General features: G+C 43.3%; 1 protein-coding gene across 1 annotated transcript in view; it reads left to right on the forward strand.

Moving 5' to 3' along the window:
• LOC140549517 (xylosyl- and glucuronyltransferase LARGE1-like) overlaps positions 1-20,479 on the forward strand; it is a 68,185-nt gene that overhangs the window by 21 nt on the left and 47,685 nt on the right. The window contains exons 1-2 of the mRNA XM_072673229.1: positions 1-714; positions 20,067-20,262. The exon at positions 1-714 is cut by the window's left edge and continues 21 nt beyond it. Coding sequence (XP_072529330.1) covers positions 20,157-20,262 — 106 coding nt within the window. The 5' untranslated portion in view covers positions 1-714; positions 20,067-20,156. The remainder of the gene's footprint in view (positions 715-20,066; positions 20,263-20,479) is intronic.

Raw genomic sequence — 20,479 nt, forward strand, 5'->3', positions numbered from 1 at the left:
GTGTAGAGGGAGCAGGGGCAGCTAGCGCGATGCGGGGCGAGCAGCGGGGAGAATAAAGGCTACGAAAACGCCAAAAGAGACGCGATGCAGGACGCAGGCGCCGCCGCGGCGCAGTGGACCGTCTGACGGAGCTGCGCGCCGGACGCCTCCGCGGCCACGCTTTTCTGCGGGAGGACTTGGAGAAGAGGGATGACAAGACGAAGACGAACGAGAGAGGAATTTTAATGACTGCATTCTGGGGAGTGTGTGTGCGAGTGTGGGAGTGTGTGTGTGTGTGTGAGAGAGAGAGAGAGAGAGAGAGAGAGAGAGAGCGCGCAGACAGACAGAATGACTGATCTGTTGATTCTGTGGACTTAATATTTTGGTGGCTCCCTATCCACGGTGTGTGTGAGTGTGTGAGAGAGTGTGTGAGTGTGTGAGAGAGTGTGTGTGTGTTGCTGTGAGGGAGGGAAGTTGAGGAGAACTCCGCAGCCGTCATGTCTCTGCTGTCTCCAGCCGGATCTGCTCGGCCTGGTGGAAGGCTGTGCGTAATGGAGCTCCACGGTGAGCCCCTCTGTCTCCGCTGCTCCTGCTGCTCCTGCTGCTCCTCCTGAGAGTTCTCGAGCCGCCCAGCGCTGAAGACGTCCGTACGTCCGTCCGTCTGTCCGTCTGTCCTGACCTGTGCCTGTAGCTGGAAGAGTTGTCTGGCAGAAGAGGAGCGCGTCGACTGGCGAGGTAATGCGCACAGTGGCCATTACGCACCACCCAGACAGCGGCTCTCTGTGTGCAGTGATGGGCTGTGGGTCTGGACAGCGTTACAGCACTGCAGGGAGAGTGTGAGCTGTGAGCTGAGTCAGAGCTGTGGGTCATTTTGCTGCTGTGGGTCTCTGTGGGGCAAAACACTGTGCATCATAATTTTAGGCATTTTTCACTTTTTGCCAGAATGTGAATCTGGCAGTTGTTCTGTACACTGTGTCAATATTTGATAATGAACAGACCAATAGAAACGCTCAGAAATGACCCAGAATCAAATCTTTTTGCATTGACTTCCATTGAAAGTTGGCAAGGTTTTTTCCTCCTCCTGTAAAAAAGCTGCAAGCTGCTGTAATTGCATCACTAGTTGTTGGGCACTTTCCTCAGAATTTGCAGGATTTGCAGCTTTGTGAGGCTTAAGAAGATCACAGTGCAGCCTAAACACTCCTTTTGCACATCACTTTAAAGGATGGTGGACATTTGTAGCCCTCATGTTTACTATAACTGTCAGATAGAGATGTAGAGTGTCACTCTCAGCTGTTTTCATAGTTTGGCTTCTTTCACAGCACCTGCTCTTTGGGCCTTTTCTGCTAATTTTGCAGCATATAAAAAATATCACCAGCCCGCCTGAACCAGCTCCTGCCCCCAACTTTCCTTCTTCTGCGTTTAATTTTGTGGATATTAGAAAAAAAAGGCTGCTGCTTGTGTTTCTGTGGAGTCGTTTTACCCCTTTTTTTTGGGCACTTTGCTAAATGTGCATGGTGTGCAGCTTTTTGAGGAGAATATGTAATATACCCCCCCCCCCCCCCCCACCGTGCTCAGATAACTCTCTTCTCTGTTTTCCTTCATTTGCCTCTGCAGTTTTGGAGTGGGGGGATGGAGATATTAGTGATGTTAGTGTAAGTGTGGCATCGTCCTCTTCATGGTCACTAGTCTGTTGGAAGCTGTCTGTGGAGTGAGTGGCAGAAGTGTCAGCTCTGGAATTGCACGGCTCTGTATTTTTGCATCACTTGCTTTTGTGCACCTCGTTTGGCATCCTTTGCTTCACTGCTCGTGGAGTGAGAGGCAGAAGCTCAGTCAAGCCTGAACCCGTTTTTTTTTCACTTGCTTTTGGAGCTTTTTTTTTCATTTGTGGAGAAAGAGATTATTGATTAATGAGCGCTTAATTTGTTTCTGCAGCTTTTATGAGGGGGGGGGGTAGAAAACTGTGCAGTTTTGGCAGTTCTTTGATTTTACTATTATTATTGTTATTATTCTTTATTATTTGTATTTTTTATGCATAATATTTTCATTATTATTTATAGTATTTATTTATTAGTAGTATTTTTTATTGTTATTTTTCTTATGCATAATATTTTCATTGTTATTTATAGTATTTCTTTATTATTATTATTATTATTATTAGTGTTTATTATGCATAATATTTTTACATAACATTATAATTAGCATAAGATTTATTTATAGTATTTATGTATTATAATTATTTATTCTTAATGTTTTTTGTTATGCATGATATTTTCTTTATTATTTATTAGTATTTTTATTAGTATTTTTTATTATACATAATATTTTCATAGTTATTTATAGTCTTTATTATTGTTATTATTATGATTATTATGTATTAGTGTTTTATTATGCATAATATTTTAATTATTATTTATAGTGTTTATTTATTTATTTCTTTATTTATTACTATAATTATTTATTATTATTATTATTATGCAATTGGGGAAGAAATGTCAACAATGTTTAAACAGTGAAAGGTTTAGTCAGTGATCCTCATAAATACACCGATCAGCCATAACATTAACACCACTGACAGATGCAGTAAAAACACTGAATATCTTGGGAGGGTGGATCTACATACTGGGCAGCAAGTGATCAGTCAGTTCTTGAAGGTGATGTCAGTGTTAAGTGTAAGAATCTGAGACACTTTGACAAGAAGAACCAAACTGTGATGTTCTAGATAGACGACTGGGTCATCAGAACATCTCCACCAAAACATTAGGCATCAGGTCTTGTGGGGTGTTGTCTGGTATGCAGTGGTCAGTACCTACCAAAAGTGCTCCAAGAAATGAATTTTGGGAAAATGAATATCCCTCATGTTCCATAATATTAAACACTGAAGTCCCTGATAGAGCCTGAACACTGAAAGCAGATGTGTGTTAAAGGAACAGCAAAGATGATGAGACCGTCTACAGGACGAGCGTTCAGTGCCGCCCACAGCGCTTAAAGCAACACTATGTAGCATTTTATCTTAAAATCACAGCTTCAACATCACGCTTTAAAGTGTAAAGATTAAAGTGCAAGCTAAGTTACAATACTATACTATATGTAGTGCAGCTATGCCTATGGGGTGTTGTGCATGTAAAAGGAGGAGTACAGTAGGTTCAGGAGTGTACAGTGCAGAGGTGTAGAGTGTAGCTAAGTTACTCTAGAGGGAGTTCCAGTTATTAAAGAGACCACGTTTGTTGACCTTGTAAACTCTCACATTACGTGAAAAACAAGAATGTATCAGAGAGGTATGATAAGGAAGTAGAAGTACTTCACTACTGTACCGTTTAATACTTTTACTCCGTTACATTGTTTACATGCTGCATCGTTACTCGTTACATTTAAAATAAAAACGGTATGAATCATTTTAAAAACACATTTTCACCTCCAGAGCACTAGATGGCGCCACCACCGAGTTCGATTAAGCCGCCTTAACACTGGTCAGACCAGGCGATGGCGCCGTGAGCGAGCATGCTGCCGTTCTTCCTCTCTCTCACTCCGCTGCTGCAGTGAGGACACTAACACTAGAGCTCTGTTAGTTTATCTCCAGATGAAAGAAGAAGAAGAACCACCAGAAGAACCTCCTCCATCTTCACCTCCTGCAAATACTCGTATGTGCCGAACGGCCTGAGATCTTTCAGCGGTAGTTGAGTTTACAGAGAGTGAAGCTCAGGGGTTTGAGCTGCTCTCCTCTCTGGTTTTACAGATGAAGCTCTTGTATGTGGCGGGTTGAGTCAGGACTGCTCAGCTCTCTCTCTCTTTTGGGCGAGAGAGTTTGTTTAGAGAGTGAACTGAAGACTCGTGTTCATGAGCTCTGTCTTCTACAGTCCTGTCCTTCTCCTACAGCCAGAGGAACTGAGACAGGCCTTAAGTCTGAGCATCTGAAATCAGATAAACACTGATACCCAAACTTTTGACTGCTTTCTGTAAGAAATACAGAACAGTACTGTACTTTTACTTTCAGTACTTAAGCAGTGAATTTTAGAATACTAAACTACTTGTAGTACTTAAGTACCAAAAGTTTGAGTACTTTAGTACTTCTACTTCAGTACGGAGCTTAAAGACACTTCTACTTCTACTAAAGTCACGTCTTTGATAGAGCACCTGTACTTTTACTCAAGTCTAAGTCTCTAGTACTCTAGTACATTCATGTCTGGAATGTATTGATTACTAATTTTTAATATTAGTCATTAATTCACCACTGATTGCTGCTACAGTGGATAATGAGTAAATAAAAATAATGGACATAAAAGCATCATTCTTTAAATACAGATGTTCTGCAGACAGCACAGCAGCATGTGGCAGCATCAGCCCATGGGATTATATCCTCTGGATTTTGACATAGAAACCTAGTCAACAATGTTTAAACAGGTGAAAGGTTTAATCAGTGATCCTCATAAATACACCGATCAGCCATAACATTAACACCACTGACAGATACAGTGAAAAACACTGAATATCTTGGGAGGGTGGATCTACATACTGGGCAGCAAGTGCTCAGTCAGTTCTTGAAGGTGATGTCAGTGTTAAGTGTAAGAATCTGAGACACTTTGACAAGAAGAACCAAACTGTGATGTTCTAGATAGACGACTGGGTCATCAGAACATCTCCACCAAAACATCAGGCATCAGGTCTTGTGGGGTGTTGTCTGGTATGCAGTGGTCAGTACCTACCAAAAGTGCTCCAAGAAATGAATTTCGGGAAAATGAATATCCCTCATGTTCCATAATATTAAACACTGAAGTCCCTGATAGAGCCTGAACACTGAAAGCAGATGTGTGTTAAAGGAACAGCAAAGATAATGAGACCGTCTACAGGACGAGTGTTCAGTGCCGCCCACAGCGCTTAAAGCAACACTATGTAGCATTTTATCTTAAAATCACAGCTTCAACATCACGCTGATGCCGACTGTCACAGTCAGACTCAGATAAGAATCTGCTAAATGCTGTGAATGAGAATCTGAGCATCTCAGAATCTGCACTACATAACTCTGGTGAAGCGGGTATGTAGTAATCCCTAAAATAACTTTTGAACCGGCCATATTTCAGAATCTGGAAGCCGATCTGAAAAGCCACTCCCTGCTCCCCGCTCCCCCCGGCTGCCGTGCCACAGTCTGCCTGTTCCGTGCCGGCTGTAATGAGCATTGAGAGACAGCCCACGCTTCCTTTGAAGTTCAAGCATAAACCGATCAGAACAAGGTCAAGTGCGCTTCATGAATGACTGTCATTTTTTAAATAGACCCTTAAGATGCCGTTTAAGAGACACTGTTTATTCACGTGGTAAATCTTTGAGCATCAGTGGCACATCTGAACTCCCTTCAGCACGGCACGCTCTGAGACAGAGAGCAGCGCGCTCCCCGAGGAGTTTACTCCTAGCTGAAGAATTTAATGAATGTCCTATTTTTCTCTGACCTTATTTCCGTTCCGAGCTCGCCATGTGCCCACCGAGCTGTTTCTTACATGACCTTTGGTGATTGAATGGACTCCTGTTTGGTTATTAAGGTGGAAACACAGTCGCTGGGCGTTTGGAGGGAAGGTGAAGGTGGCGGCTCTGCCCGACGTCGTTTCTGTGATATTGGTGTTTTGTGTTTTACATGGATGCAGGTCTAATCAGAGGGTTCTGTAAACACGCAGGCAGCCGGTTCTTCTGGGTGGATAAATCGCATTGTCGTGGCTGAGCAGCTTTAATTTAAGTGGCGGAAAATAGAAATGACACCGAAACTGTAATAAAGTCTAAGGCTGTTCCCGTTCAGAAGCACTTTCCTGAGCGCAGCGATGTACCTGCTCTTTAACGAGTGAAATGTCTGGTAAAAGCATTTACAGTTATGGCCACAAGATCCCACAGACACACTGGCAAACATGATCAAATCTCAGTACGTTCTCCCAGTTTTCCCCCAATTTTCCAGCTTCTGAAAGCAGCAGATCTGCTGTCTTACTGAACCCAGTGAGAGAAAGTGGCACCAGGTTTTCTAATAATATGACGAACAACATTTGGAGCAGTATTTTGAAAAAAAAGAAGAAAAAAAATCACTTTTGATATTGAATAGTTGAAATAATTTAAACCAGCACAGTGAAAAGTATAAGATCCTTGAGAAACTGTGGAGGAGTCTCTTAAGGTGCTTTGAGGAACCTTCAAGAAACCTGTTCCTGAAGGTTGACGATTCCTGCACAGTTTCAAATGGTAGAACTTCCAAACGTTCCTTAAGGATCTTATATTCTTTACAGTGTGCACTGTTAAAAGTAAAAGTTCCTTGAGAAACGTTTGGAGGTTCTTCAGTTTAAAACTGTGGAGGAACCTCTTAAAGTGCTTTAAGGAACCTTTTTCTTCTAAGAACCTGTTCTTGAACCTGTTCTCCACAGTTTGAAACGGAAGAACCTCCAAATGTTCCTTAAGCATCTTATATTCTTTACACTGTGCACTGTTATAAATAGAAGTTCCTTGAGGAACCTTTGGAGGTTCTTTTGTTATGAGGTTCCTCCACAGTTTTAAATTGAAGAACCTCCAACAGGTCCTCAAGGACCTGAACAGTGTGGAGTGAGGCTCTTTGTAAATGCAGTATGTTGGCTGTGTGGAAGAATATCAGTTTGTTTATTGTTTGATTTCAGGCATTTATTGTAAGTCAGATTGTGCTTTTGTCTGCTGGGATGTAAAGGTAAAGGTGCACGTATTTGTCACTGTACAGTGTGGACTGTACAGCGAAATGTGTCCTCCGCATTTAACCCATCTGGTAGTGAACACACACTCACACACACACATGTGTTAGGGGCAGTGAGTACACACACACACACCCAGAGCGGTGGGCAGCCAACTCCAGCGCCCGGGGAGCAGAGAGGGTAAAGGGCCTTGCTCAAGGACCCAACAGTGGCAGCTTGCCGAGCCCGGGAATCGAACCCACAACCCTGTTATCGATATCCCGGCGCTCTAACCGCTGAGCCACCACTGTTTAAGTATTAAGTAACTATTTTAAGTAAATAAAAGGTTATAGTTGTGTAATTATTTTCATTAAAAAATACATACATTTAATTAATGCAGTGTTGAAAAAAGTGGCAAAATTAATAAAATTATATATATTATTAAATTATATATGCAATGCAAAAAATATATAATTATATATATATTTATTAAATTAATGAAAAACATGTGTGTGTATATAAAATAAAAATTGTGTATATATATATATGTGTGTGTGTTTTAACAATATTTTGGGTAAGAACTTCTCAACATTTCCTGTTGGATATTTATTCAGAGTCCTATTCTATTGGCAGTACTTCTCTACAGAGATTAGACAAGCTGTGTGTGTGTGGAGCATTTACACACACAATGATAGCATTATTCAATTATATAATTAATGGAAAAAATACATAGATGATATGGTAGATGAATGCATTAGTTTAGGGGTGTCCACAAACATTTGGACATATTGTGTATATTGCAGTCTCAGTCTGTTTTTAGGTCAAAATTGTGCAAATGTATCATACAATATTTAATAATTAGTAATTAGATGTAAACACTGTCTCTGTATTTTACTATTTACTTAAATGCAAATAAGTGTGAGGAGAAGAGGTGTTTTAATGGGATTTAGTTTACATGAAGGCATTTTTGGTCTCTATTCTGCAGACCAGCCCATCACCAGTACATACGGACTGTCAGATCGCCTCAGTTTGGTGTCGTCTGCAGAGCCACCCAGTTGTAATGTGTATTGATTTTGTTAGGTAAGACCCCACCCACGACCTGCTTGTGTACGCAGCGGAGGGCCCGGTGTCCTGAGCTGCTGGATGTTGGTGGTAATTGCCTGAGCCGGAGCTCAGCTGATGAAGCTGTTGGGCCGGTTGTTGCAGGGGTACTCTCCTCATGTCTCCTAATGAGGATCTTCTGTGTGCTGCGTCTGGGTTTTTTGCTGGAGCTCCATATTCACAGTGCTGCTGACTACACTGCACGCTGTCCCAGTATACAGCCCTCACTGGGACCACTTGCTCCTCTCTCCAACATCCAGCCAAGTGAGCATGTACTTCTCTGCCCTCCCCATTTCCGGTTCGGCCATACACTATATGGACAAAAGTATTGAGACACCTGCTTTTGTTGGAGTAACTGTCTCTAAAGGCTTTCTACGAGCTGCTGTGAGGATTTGATTGCATTCAGCGACAGGAGCTGAGTTAGTAAGGTCAGGATGTTGGAAGACCACCACTCCGCCTCATCCCCCAAAAGTGCTTCACAGTGCAATGCTGGGGGGCTTTAGTCTTACCCTTCTAGCCCACTCCTGGCATTAGGCATGCTACCAGCCCGTTCACTGACAATGCTCCTGACACTATGAGGGTAAGCACTTGTCCGATACATGCAAAGTCGGCCAGACATGCTTGGCTATTGGCAGTACCTGTGTGTGTGTGCATTTGCACATCTGTGTCAGCAGTGGGTGCAACTGAAAGTAGCTGAACACCCAACCTCAGATTTCCACCTCAGACCTTGGGTTAGCTTTCCTTCGCCTCGTCTTTACGCTTGCCGGCTCATTAGCAACAACACCTCCCCACCTCCTTCCTCTCCAGCTAGTGTACACATTCCATTCGTCACTGGCTTTTTTCCAGCCCTGCATTTCCCCCTGCATTCTTCTTCCGTCTTTCCTTCCTTCCTTACTGTCAGTTCCTCAATGTGTTTACTTATCTCCTCCCTGCTGTGGATAAGACCTTGAATCTCCATCACTGCAGAGCAGCAGATATCTGCAATAAAGGGAGCAATTGTATGGGAATAAATTCTGTGCAGGCGGGCGCAGGAGATGCAGGCATTTTAATCTCGCTGTGCCCCGACATGAGTCACGCAGCGAAGTGAGGAGTCAAGGTAAGACTCCGCGAGCGCTCCAGCGCATGACTCAGTCTTATCAAAACACTTTACAAGAGCTTTGCCGCAAAACTCTCAAGGGTAGATATACAGTGCCTTCTTTGGAGGTGTATTCAGTCCGTTTGAAGAAGTCGTCTGACAGCGTTCCTCCGTGCTATCTGAGACCCACGGGGAAGGTTCCATAGTTATTATTGGGTCTCGAGCCTGCATATAGAACTTCTCATCTTCTAAATCTGCCTTTTATCTTCCTACTGAACCTCTTTCCCATCACACTCTCATATCGGAAGTCCTGTATAGGTCCAGCACAGTCAGCAGTCTGCCACCTCTCTGACACACTGTAAATTCACTCACTGGTTTATCTGCTGGAACGCTCCTTTAATGATCTCCATGCCTCCATGTTTAATCTCCCCTACGCATTTGTACTACTTGGCTCTCTACTGCAGCATGCTTTGTGGCCCAGAGGTGAAGCATTGGTGACACATTTTGGGGTCTTGGTTCCTCTCAGTGGTTCAGTGAGGATTTCCTCATTCCTTTCAGTCTTGGTTTGTGATTCCAGGAAGCTTTTCCTCTTGAGTCTTGGTTCCTCTCAGTGGTTACATTTACATTTAAGGCATTTAGCAGACACTCTTCTCCAGAGCGACTTACAAAAGTGCTTCACTATTTACCCAAGAAAAACCTCAGCTAGTTTGAATAGACTAATAATTCAAAGATCCCTCTAAGTTTAGACTCTACTAAACACAAGTCAATATGGAGACCATAGTACTCTTCTCTTCGCCTGAGTACTCTCAGAAGAGGAGGGTTTTCAGTCTGGGTTTGAGGACAGCGGGCGTTGGACTCTGCTGTTCAGACACCCAGGGGAAGTTCATTCCACCACTTCGGTGCAGGACAGTAAAAAGTCTGGACACTCGTCTTCCGTGGCTCTTAAAGGATGGCGGGTCGAGCCGAGCCGTACTTGAAGCTGAAAGGGCTCTTGGTGCAGATCGGCTTTTGGCCATCGCCATCAAGCACAGAGGGGCTGGCTGGTCCAGTCTTGGCTTTGTAGACCAGAGTCAGGGTTTGAATCTAGTGACCTGGGCAGCAGCTACAGGAAGCCAGTGAAGAGAGAACGCAGCAGAGGAGGAGCTGAACATGGCTGAGTTTAGGAACGTTGATACTACCTAATGGGAGGCGTAGGCTAGAGATCTATAAAGTAGAGATTGACAGATATGTGTTTTTCTATAACCAATGCTGATGTTTAGAGGTTCGGGTCAGCCAATGGCCGATATGTAGAAGTTTTCCACCTTATTTGCATATAGTATTTATATGGCAATGAGACTTAGAAATATCAGAATTTTAGCCTTACCTTTATCTACCAGGACTGTTCCTGTTCCTGTTGTTTTCCAAATGTTTTGTCTTGGGGTCTTTCACATGCGGCAGCAGCACGTTCCACCGCACCAATAACACAGGGGTGCCCACGGACGTGTCTGACTTTAAATCGGTGCTACTAAACACGAATATCGGGCGATGCTGATATATAATAAAATGGCAAATATCTGCCCGATATATTGGTCGACCTGTAGTATAAAGCCCCCAGCATAGAGCTGTGGAGCAGTGGAAGAACTGTGTTCTCTGGAATAATGGATGGTGGGGCTCCATCCAGTACTTTTGGGATGGGTTGGGGTATTGGGATGATGAGGTGGGGTGGTGATTATCATCCAACATCCTGACCTTACTAACGCTCTTGTGGCTGAATGCAATCAAATCCTCACCCCACAGCATTTGTCAGCAGCATCATGTCCAGCTGTGGCCGGTGGCCAGTGGCTGGAGCTGATAAATTAGCTGGACCTCAGCATGGGCCAAAATACCTGTTGGGCCTATTTTTTTCAGCCTGACCCAAGACTCAACTCTGTCTGCAACTGTCATTAATACTGTACACTGTGACGAGCACGTTCTGATGGAGCGACTGGCTCTGACTGTGCAGAGCTTCTGCAGATGGTTGGAGAAAAAAGCCCATCTGCTGTCCTCCCAGTTCCACGCTCGTAGGCAGAGCTGTATTGATATGTTGAGATGTATTCACACTGTTTTGAGCCTTTGTGCTTCACCTGTCTGTTAAACTCTTCTAAAGAAGCTTTTCATCACCTGGGGTTCATTGATCTGCTCTGTATTGAACTCAGCACAGCTTGACTCAGTTAGGTGCCTCCTCCACCACAGGTCTTTTTAGCTTTTTGAGACGCTTTCTGATTTCTCTCTTTTCTTTGTTCTTTCTTTCCTTCTTTGTTTTTTTTTATTATTTAAATTCATCCCTTCTTTTATGTTTTAATTATTCCTTCCTTCGTTTAGTTTTTCTCTTTTTGGCCTGTATTTCTTTTCTTTGTGTTTTTCACTCATATTCTTTCATTCTTTCCTCTTTTTTCTTTATTTTGTTAATTTCTTTTTTTATTCCTCTTAACCTTTTTTTATTACTTTCTTTTATTAATATTTGTGTCTTTTTTAATATATATTTTCTTTCTCTTTATTTTTCTTTCTTTTCTTTGTAAGTTCCCTCTTTGCTTATTAATCCTTTCCTTAATTTTGTGAGTAATTATTTAATTTTTTCTCTTCACTTATTATTTTTTCTTTTGATCATTCTTCTTCTTCTGTTATTTCCTTTCCATTTTTGGTCTCTTTCATTTTTGTTCTTTAATTTTCTTCTTGTTTTTTAATTTTTTGTCTTTATGTTGTTTGTGTTCTTTAATTGTCTTCTTTCATTTATTAATAATTACCTTCCTTCTGTTTTTGGTTAATACCTAGTTTTTCAGTGTTTATTTTCTTTGTGTTTTTTATTTTCTTTATTTCTGTTCTTTTGTCTTTCATTCTTTCATCTTCTTTCTTTGTTTGGTTAATTCCTTTTTGAATTTCTCTGAACCTTGTCTTTCTTTCTTTCTTTTATTAATTGTTTATTTCTTTTTCGTGTCTTTTTAATTAATCTTTTATTAAGTCTCCCATTGTTTCTGTTGTTTATCTTTCTTTCTTTAAATCCTTCTCTTCTTTAAAGTATCAGTTATTTTCTTCCTGATGTATTTAGTTAATACTTTTTCTTTATTTCTTTTCATTTTATTCTCCCTATTTCTTTTTTCTTTTTTCTTTATTTTGTTATTTTTTATATTTATTTTTGTCATTATTATTCTTATCATTTATTTATTTGGTGTTTTTGTTTTTTGATTTTCCTTATTTAGTTTTTTTTTCTTTCTTTTTTTGTTAATTCCTTCTTTCTCACATATTTTTGCTATCTTGATTCATCTTCTTTTGTCTTTTATAATTTTTTTTCTCTGCTTTCTTTTCTTTTTTCCTTTAAATTTCTTTCTATTTCTTTTTTTCTCTTAGCTTCCCTCAATTTTCTCTCCTCCTCGAAACCCCCCCCCCACACTGTCGGTCACATGGCTCCTGCTTCTTGGTACATAATGGTCCACTGCTTCAGGGACGGTGGTGGTATTACATGCCTTGCACACACAGTAACATATCAAAGGCTCAGAGTCGTGTAGCGCATCCAACCACATTAGCATATACCAGCACAGTTCCCGAGGACCGTCGTCTAATTCCATTCGTCAAACACACACGACAGGCCGAGGGGGTGCGCTCTCTTCGGCGGTGCATATATATATACATATGTGCACATTACGGACGGCGTGCGGCGATAAGGCACAGGGACCCGGGCCATTGGCTGGTTGGATGCTCCAGATGTTTAACGCACTATATATATATTTTTTTCAAGTGGAGCTGTGTGTCATTTCCAAGTGCACCATTTGCATAAGTGGACCGAGTTTTAATGTGGCGTTCAGCAGCCCTGAACGTAAATCACAATGGCTGTGGTTATGCAGAGGCACAGAGCTCATTCATTCACCTCCGATTGTGCAGCTCTCCTTTTATCATTCTGGTAGGCCTCACCGATTGGACAAGTAGGAATTTTCTGAGGTCTGTGTGAGTGTGTGTGTATGTATGTGTGAGTGTGTGTACACACTGCCATGCTTCGATGCCACTGCATATTTGAACACAGCACTGTTGACAGACCGTACGCTATGACGGCTCTGCCGAGGCTTCTAGACCTCATTTATGGACACAGCGAATCTCTCTATTCTGTAGAGGATGACTGACAGGTATCTCCACAGAGCCTCCCATAGGAGGAGTCCACCGAGATTACAACCCAGACAGATCACCGACCAGCCGAGACCAGCCGAGACGACAGACTGATAAATAAACGTCGTGTTCAGGTTCTGAACTTACTATCCATTAATCAGCGTGTCTCACTTCCAGCCCTGGCTTCGTTCTCCATAGCAGGTCTGATCTAGTTCTGTCACTGAGTCTCTTTCTCTGTAATTTGACTCTGTTGTTTGGAACAGAAGAGCGAGGCGGGCTGTCAGACAGATGGCTGGAGGATTTGAAGTTGATTTGAATGTCGATGGTGCTGATGTGCTTCGCTCATTATTTGTGTGGATTATGTGGTCGGGACTTAGCAGTACTGGTTTTGCTTACAGATAGAGGGCTGGATAGAAACCTCAGTACTAGGGTTGCTGTGGTATAAGGGTAATAATACAGTATACTGCAGTATTTACAAATAATTGTATCTAGTTCACAGCCAAATAAGCTCATGTGCATTTAAATGAGCCACAGGGTGGGGGCGCTGTGGGAGCTCACTGATGGGTGATGCCAAGCCCATCGTAGCAAACCTGGATACCAAATGCTAGCTTCCACTAAACGAGCACTAACAATGTTGGACAAGCCCTTCAGCCAGGCCGGGACATGCTAATGCTGTGCTAGCAATGGTGGCTGGGCTGAGAAAAAAAGGCCTATAGACCTATAGACACCCCTTGTAATAAATACATACATCAGCCACTTTAAGTTGCACCCATTGCTGACACAGATGTGCAAATGCACACACACAGCTTGTCTAGTCCCTGTAGAGAAGAAGTACTGCCAATAGAATTGGACTCTCTGGAGCTGATAAACATTGATGAACCTATTGGCACCATGCTGCTGCCTAATTCCAGGCGTGGGCTAGAGGAGGGGTATATATGAAGCCCCTCAGCATTGAGCTGTGGAGCAGTGGAAGAACTGTGTTCTCTGGAATGATGGATGGTGGTGCTCCATCCAATACCTTTGGGATGAGTTGGGGATGATGAGGTGGGATGGTGATCATCATCCAACATCCTGACCTCACTAACGCTCTTGTTGCTGATGTTAACTTCCATTTGTGGAGCAAATCAGAGGAAAATCAATTAGCATCACTCTGCTCTGGTTTCCCTAACCTGCTCCTTCTCCACGACTCTGTCGGTTCAGCGAGGGAACGATCCCATTGTGGTTCTCCCATTATGTACCAATGTCAGCTCTTGTGATTGCTTCCACTTCCAGGGAGCCCTGATGCTTTCGGCTGATGGATTTCCATGCTAGCACTCGCATATCCATTAATAACACGTCGTCATTTTTATCTATCATCTGTGCCACCGTTATTGCCGCCTCTCATGCTTTTAAAAGTCTTGTGTTTAGTTTGAAGGGCTCTTGTAAATGTAAATGTATTCCTTCTCAAAACCTCTCTACGCAGTCCGCGCATGCTAGGGGGAAAAAAAACAAGCGCTGGTGAATTTGCATTGAGGACTGTGGTAGCTTAAGTGACAGGGCATTAATGCAGGAGGGTCAGAAAAGGGAGAACTTTGCTTTTGTTCGCTACTCCTCAACTTGAAAGTGAGCACCGGGGGTAATTTGCAGTCGTTCGCAGTCCTGCGAGGACAATTTTGTCGATAAACTCCTGGTAGCTTTAATAGCCCAGCAAGGCTGTTTGCTTTTCGAACAAAGGGGAAATATAGCACGGTGCTCCACCAATGGCTGCTGATTCGCAGTAGATAATTGGTTCGTAAAGTGGCCCATTTGCATTCATTAGCAGGTTCAGGTTGGTTTTTGATATGGGCAGTGACACGGACCTTTTCTTTCTTTTGCGAAACACTGATTTTATTATCCTACAGTTTGTTATTCAGGACGCAGCAGTAGCAGTAGCCTAATCTCCCTCTTGCCAGCGGGGTGTCTGTCAAAATGCGGTGGTCTCCTATAGCATGTTAACGAGGGCCTAAGTAAGATAATAGAAAATGAAACACGTTCTACGCCTCTAATCAATATGTTTTCTCTGGACAAGCGGGGCTCTATTTTCCCCCAGCAAAGTGTCGGAGTGCTCTTCTCAGCATAATTGGCTCCTCTTGATGATGAGAGACGAGGGGAGGGGGGAGGGAGGATTGAGAAAGGAGGCCAGAGAGAGAGAGAGAAAGGGAAAGAGTTGGAGGAGGAGGAGTCTCTCCTACTTCTGGAGAAGATACTGAGGGGAAGCTGTTCACCTTTGAGCTTCTCATTCTGGCTGCCTGACAGGAACTGCGCCCACCAGCACAGGAAACATGTGGTCTTTCCTCATCTCTACTGCGAGAGAGATTAATAGACTTCTCCAATTACCTCAGACAGTGGAGGTGTTGGATTGGAGCTAACGTGACAGGCTTAATATGCCGGTTAAGGAAGCTCCACACTGCAGGATGGCCTAGTTATACAGTCAGAGCTGTTTCCGTGTGGCCTTGTTTTTCCCTAATGTGAGTTAAGCAGCCCATTAATGGGAATGGGACGACAGTCCAGTTCTCTTAAGGTTGTGAGCACAGCTCTCTATCTCGCTCACTCTTTTTCTAAGTAGGTCCTGAGTCTGGTCCTGAAGCCGTGTAGTGTTCCTTGATTGGCTTCATGAAAGTGTTCCTCAGCAGTGGTGGACTGCGACTGTTGGAGGCCTTCAGTTTGGGCCGTAGCATTCTTGTGACTCCTACAGTAAAGAGCCCTAGAGCCCGACACAACTGACCTGGCTAGACTGTCCTGGCTAGACTGCTTGTCCCCCTTGTGCCATGACAGCAAATCTGACCATTCGAGGCATGGACTCCACCAGAGTGACTCCACCAAGGCTTGGACCGCAGATTCTTTAATAAGTCCTGTAAGTTGTGAGGTGGGTGGGACCTCCACGAGCATCAATGACCCTTAGGTGGCCATAACCCTGTTGCTGGTTCAGCGGTTGTCCTTTCTTGGACTACCTTTGGTAGATACTGACCACTGCATACCGGGAACAGCCCACAAGACCTGCCTAGTGTTTCGGAGGTGTCCTGATGACCCAGTCGTCCAGAACATCCCAGTTTAGTTCTTGTCCAAGTGTCTCAGATTCTGATGCTTGTCCATTTCTCCTGCTTTTAACACCAGCATCACCTTCAAGACCTGACTATTGACTTGCTAATATGTAAAATTGCCTAATATGTAGATCCACCCCTTGACAAGAGCCGACTCAAGAGGAAGATCATCAATGCTTTTCATTTCAGCTGTCAGTGGTGTTAATGTAATGGCTGATTGGTGTATCTAGGACTTTCAGGTCAAGTCCAAATTAAATTGGCTGTTGATCTGACTCAACAGGCCTTGAGTTTAGCTCTTGAAGTCCAATAAGATAGCTTAGCTTACGTGGCTGTATCTATCCAGAGACCTTGGGGAAAATTGGACAGTTGTGATTGGACAGTTTTTCATTGGACATTTAACAGAGGTGTAATGTTAAATATTTATCACTCAGTCGCACAAAGAAAGCATGATACGTGGTAAATATTATGGTAAATATGCTAAATTAACTTGTGCAAGCCACAGGTAAACTGTTAGCTATAAGCTTAGGCTGCGCCACAGGGGTCTATAGTGCACTACCCCACACCCCCCCAAACCCATTTCTCGAAAAGCCATAATGTTGAAAAATGTTGGGCTGCACTAGGCTCCTGTTTCAGCTGCAGATCTGCCCATTGAAAATGAAGCATTTCAGTAATATCAGCTCTATTAAAGGAGCGTCTCTGTGCTCTACTGAGCATCAACATGAGCTTCATGGAGGAAAATATGAGGAGTCGTTGTCTAGAAGTTCTGTAAAGCTGCAGAAAGTCAGACTTCAGAGGCGTGTGATCAATAAGCTTTATTGGAATGTAAATGTGGGGCTCAGTCGGGACGTTTCACTGCAGTTCTCTTGAGTCTCTGCCACGGACACAGTCTTCATACTAGACTACAGACGTCTGCTGTGAGCTCGCTGGAGAGTGACGGGACGTGTGCAGGTGTGATGGATCTCTTATAAACCAATAGAGAGTCAAAATGGTGTCTGTTTATACTTCTCATCCAATCAGGATCAGACTCTCACTTTCCAGATGAAGAGATTTATCTGGAGAGGGTTTATTTTTTAATGATGACGAGCCGGAATTAAAACAAACGGAGTAAGGAGGCTGTTTTTAAAATGTAAGCAGTAGAAAGTTCAGATAATTGGGTGAAAATGTGAGAATTAGAAGTAAAAAGTCGCTGAAAAATGAAGTTTAGATAACCAACATTTCTACTTAAGTAAGATAACGAAGTATTTGTACTTTTGTACTTCGTTACTTGACACCTCTGTCCACATAGCATATGTATGTATAGAGTGTTATATCCATGATAAAGTGTAATGCCTGTTCTAAAGCAATGTCCCAGCGTAGCGGGTAACACCATTGCCCTCATCATGGCAAGCTGGGGTTCCCCAGTCAGGCAAGCTAATATGTACAACCCTGTTTATTCATTTTAATAACCTGAGAGTTTACCAACAGCTAGAGGAATGTCCAGAAATGCACTCTCCTGGTTTAAGGAAAGAGTCCGATTATTGACCATGCAGAGCTCTGTGAGGGTCACTGGTGACGTCACCCAGCCGCCAGGCTGCTGCTGATGCTCTGCCGATCACACATCTTCATTGTTCTCCCCTCAGCTCCCGTTGCGACGCTTTTTTTGGGTCAGCCTGTTTTCCATCGTTCCATCTCATCGTCCTGTCTGCTCTAAACCCGCAAGCCGTGTCGCTTGCTTGTTAAAGCCCTCCGCTATCACCCAGATACACCTTGGTCAGTTGAATGGCTGCCATTTCTTCCAGATCAGAGAGATACGGCTGAAATGACTCATTCCCAAGGACTCACTGCAGAAGCACAGTGTTGTGTCTGATTGAGGAGGGAACATAGCGGCGGCGGCAGCGGTGGTGGCAGCGGCAGCGGCAGCAGCAGCAGCAGCAGCAGCAGACACTGCTTGCTTGCTTGCGTTTTGTCAGCTGTCGCACCACATTGCCTGCGGCTGATGTCTAAATATGGATTCCCTCCCACTGGAGGTTAAGGGATGAAACCAACTGCTGCCCGCCTGAACCTCCATGTAGCGTGAGTCGCCTCGGCGCACTTTAGCTCCCATTTGCAAGGCCGCGGACCCGTGTGGCAGCATCCTGGTAATAAGCTGCGAAGATGTCTCCTTCTGTTACAGGCCTTCATTGGCGGGGTGTAGAGACAATAATTAGCTTCCCTGGCTGGCTTGTCTGGCTGAAACATGTGACATGAGGGTCAGGTAAATGGGTTTTCTCTCAGTTTCCCCCTCAGAGACCAGCGTGTGGAGGGCTTAGAGGAGATAACAGAGACGTGTGGTCTGCATTTCTTTGTTCGTGGTATTTCTGCTGCGTGTCGCTTTACCCTTAGCCGCTCAACTCAGAGCTGAAGATGCGCTAAGCACTTATCTCCAGTTTATCTCCAGTGTTTAGAGTGAACCTACCGGGGACCCCTGTATTGGCAAATATGCAGAAAATATGGAAAATATGATGAGTAGTTGTCCATAAGTATTGTAATGGTGCAAAAAGTCAAACTTCAGAGGCGTGTGATCAATAACCTTTATATTTATTATAAATATTTTTATTTATTCTCATCCAACCACAATGAAATTCACACTCGATTTATCTGGATTGGGTATTCTTATTATTTTGTCTTTAATTTTTTTTTTCTTTTGAAGGATGACGAGCCGGAATTAAAACAAACGGAAATTAAATAAGAGTAATGAGGCTGTTTTTAAAATCTAAGTCGAAATTACAGATAATTGTGTGAAAATGTAAGATAAAAAAATAAAATTACTTTAGTAAAGTATAGATAACCAATATTTCTACTTAAGTAAGGTATTTAAGTATTTGTACTTCATTACTTGACACTTCTGCTTACAATCATGTGCTATTAATCACGTTGACCCAATAATTGCTTAACTGTATTCACATAGTTGAATAAGTTTAATTCATTTCTAAATTCCACCTAAGAAATGAGTATCGAAAATCTTCAATTATGATCAGTTATGATAGCAGATTCTGCCACACTTTGGCTTGAATGTAACTAATTGTAAATATCTCTATGATGCATTGATGAGCTCTTAACCATGTAGAAATGAATAGTCATGTAATAAATAACTATGAAATATAATCATTACTTTCTGAAATGGCCCTCAGGTGTGTTAGAATAAGAAAAGGCCCATTCTAGTCCAATGCAGCTTTGAGTGATGCCATAGAAGGGCCACTTTTGGCTCCATAATGAACCTTGTTTGTGATAGAGATTTGTGAGTGTGAAGAGTGGGTGGTTCTACGATGGCCCGGACCTTGAATCCATTTTCCAGTCCTGGATTTTGTTCTTGCTGGAAGTTTGAACAAGGAAAAAGGACCAAATACCACTTTTGTGAGCGTGAAGAACCTTTATATCAAGTGATGGTTTTTAGACTTTAAAAATCTCTATTACAAACATGGCTCCTTATGGAACCAAAAATGGTTCTTCGATGGCCGTTGTCTTCAGATCTGGACCTTGAATCCGGTTTCCAGTCCTGGATTTTGTTCTTGCTGGAAGGTAGAAGCTCCAAGCTCCAAGCTCCAAGGACCACTTTAGCAATGCCACAGAAGATCCACTTTTGGCTCCATTAGGAACATGTTTGATCCCTGAGATTGTGAAGAGCCTTTAAATTGGTGAAGAACCTCAAGCAGTGGTTCTTCAGACCTTTAAATCTGTGGTTCTTCAATGGCCCTGGTCTTCAAATCTGGACCTTGGAGGTTTGGGGAATGGTTCATGTAATTGATTGGCCATGTAGTGTCACACCTATCAAGGATTACAAAGTCCAGAACTGGATCCAGATTTGAAGACCTCTGTTCTATGGCATCCTTGGCCGAACCAAACTGCTTGGTCTCGAACTGCAGCAGTAAATCTTACTGAGATCTTACTCAGAAGAAACTGTGCTGCGAAATCCAAGGTGATGTTATGCAAGACTGTGTGGCTCATATCTCTGGAGACGGCTCGCTGTACGTACAGGAAATCCGTGCCCACACACCTCTCTGCACCTCACTGTACCCAGTGTTTGTTCCCTCGCTCAGCTGCTTTCCTCCTCCCTCTCCACAGACAGTGAGTGCCATGCACCCCCTGGCGAACAGCTCTCGTCCACATAGAGGTCTCTCAGCCTCCTGATTGTGTCCTCTCCGGCCCCAGAGGATGCTGGGAATGTGTCGTGGGCGCAGGAAGTTCCTGGCTGCGTCCCTCGCCCTGCTCTTCATCCCAGCCCTCACCTGGCTCTACCTGTCTGCTGCCAACTTCACAGGTAGGGGATCGGTACTGGGGGGCTGTCAAGAGCTCTTATGTCGCCCTTTCGCATTCTCTCTCTCTCTCTCCCTCTCTCTCTTTCTCTGTTGATCTCTCTTCTGTCATTCACTCTCTTTGTCTCTCTCTCTCTCTTACTCTCTCTTTCATTGCCTCTCACACGGACTTTTTCTCTTCTTCTCACCTCTCTCACACACTCTCTCTCTCACACTTTTCTC

Source organism: Salminus brasiliensis, chromosome 2 (genome assembly GCF_030463535.1).
Source record: "Salminus brasiliensis chromosome 2, fSalBra1.hap2, whole genome shotgun sequence".
In the NCBI taxonomy this organism is placed as follows: Eukaryota; Metazoa; Chordata; class Actinopteri; order Characiformes; family Bryconidae; genus Salminus; species Salminus brasiliensis.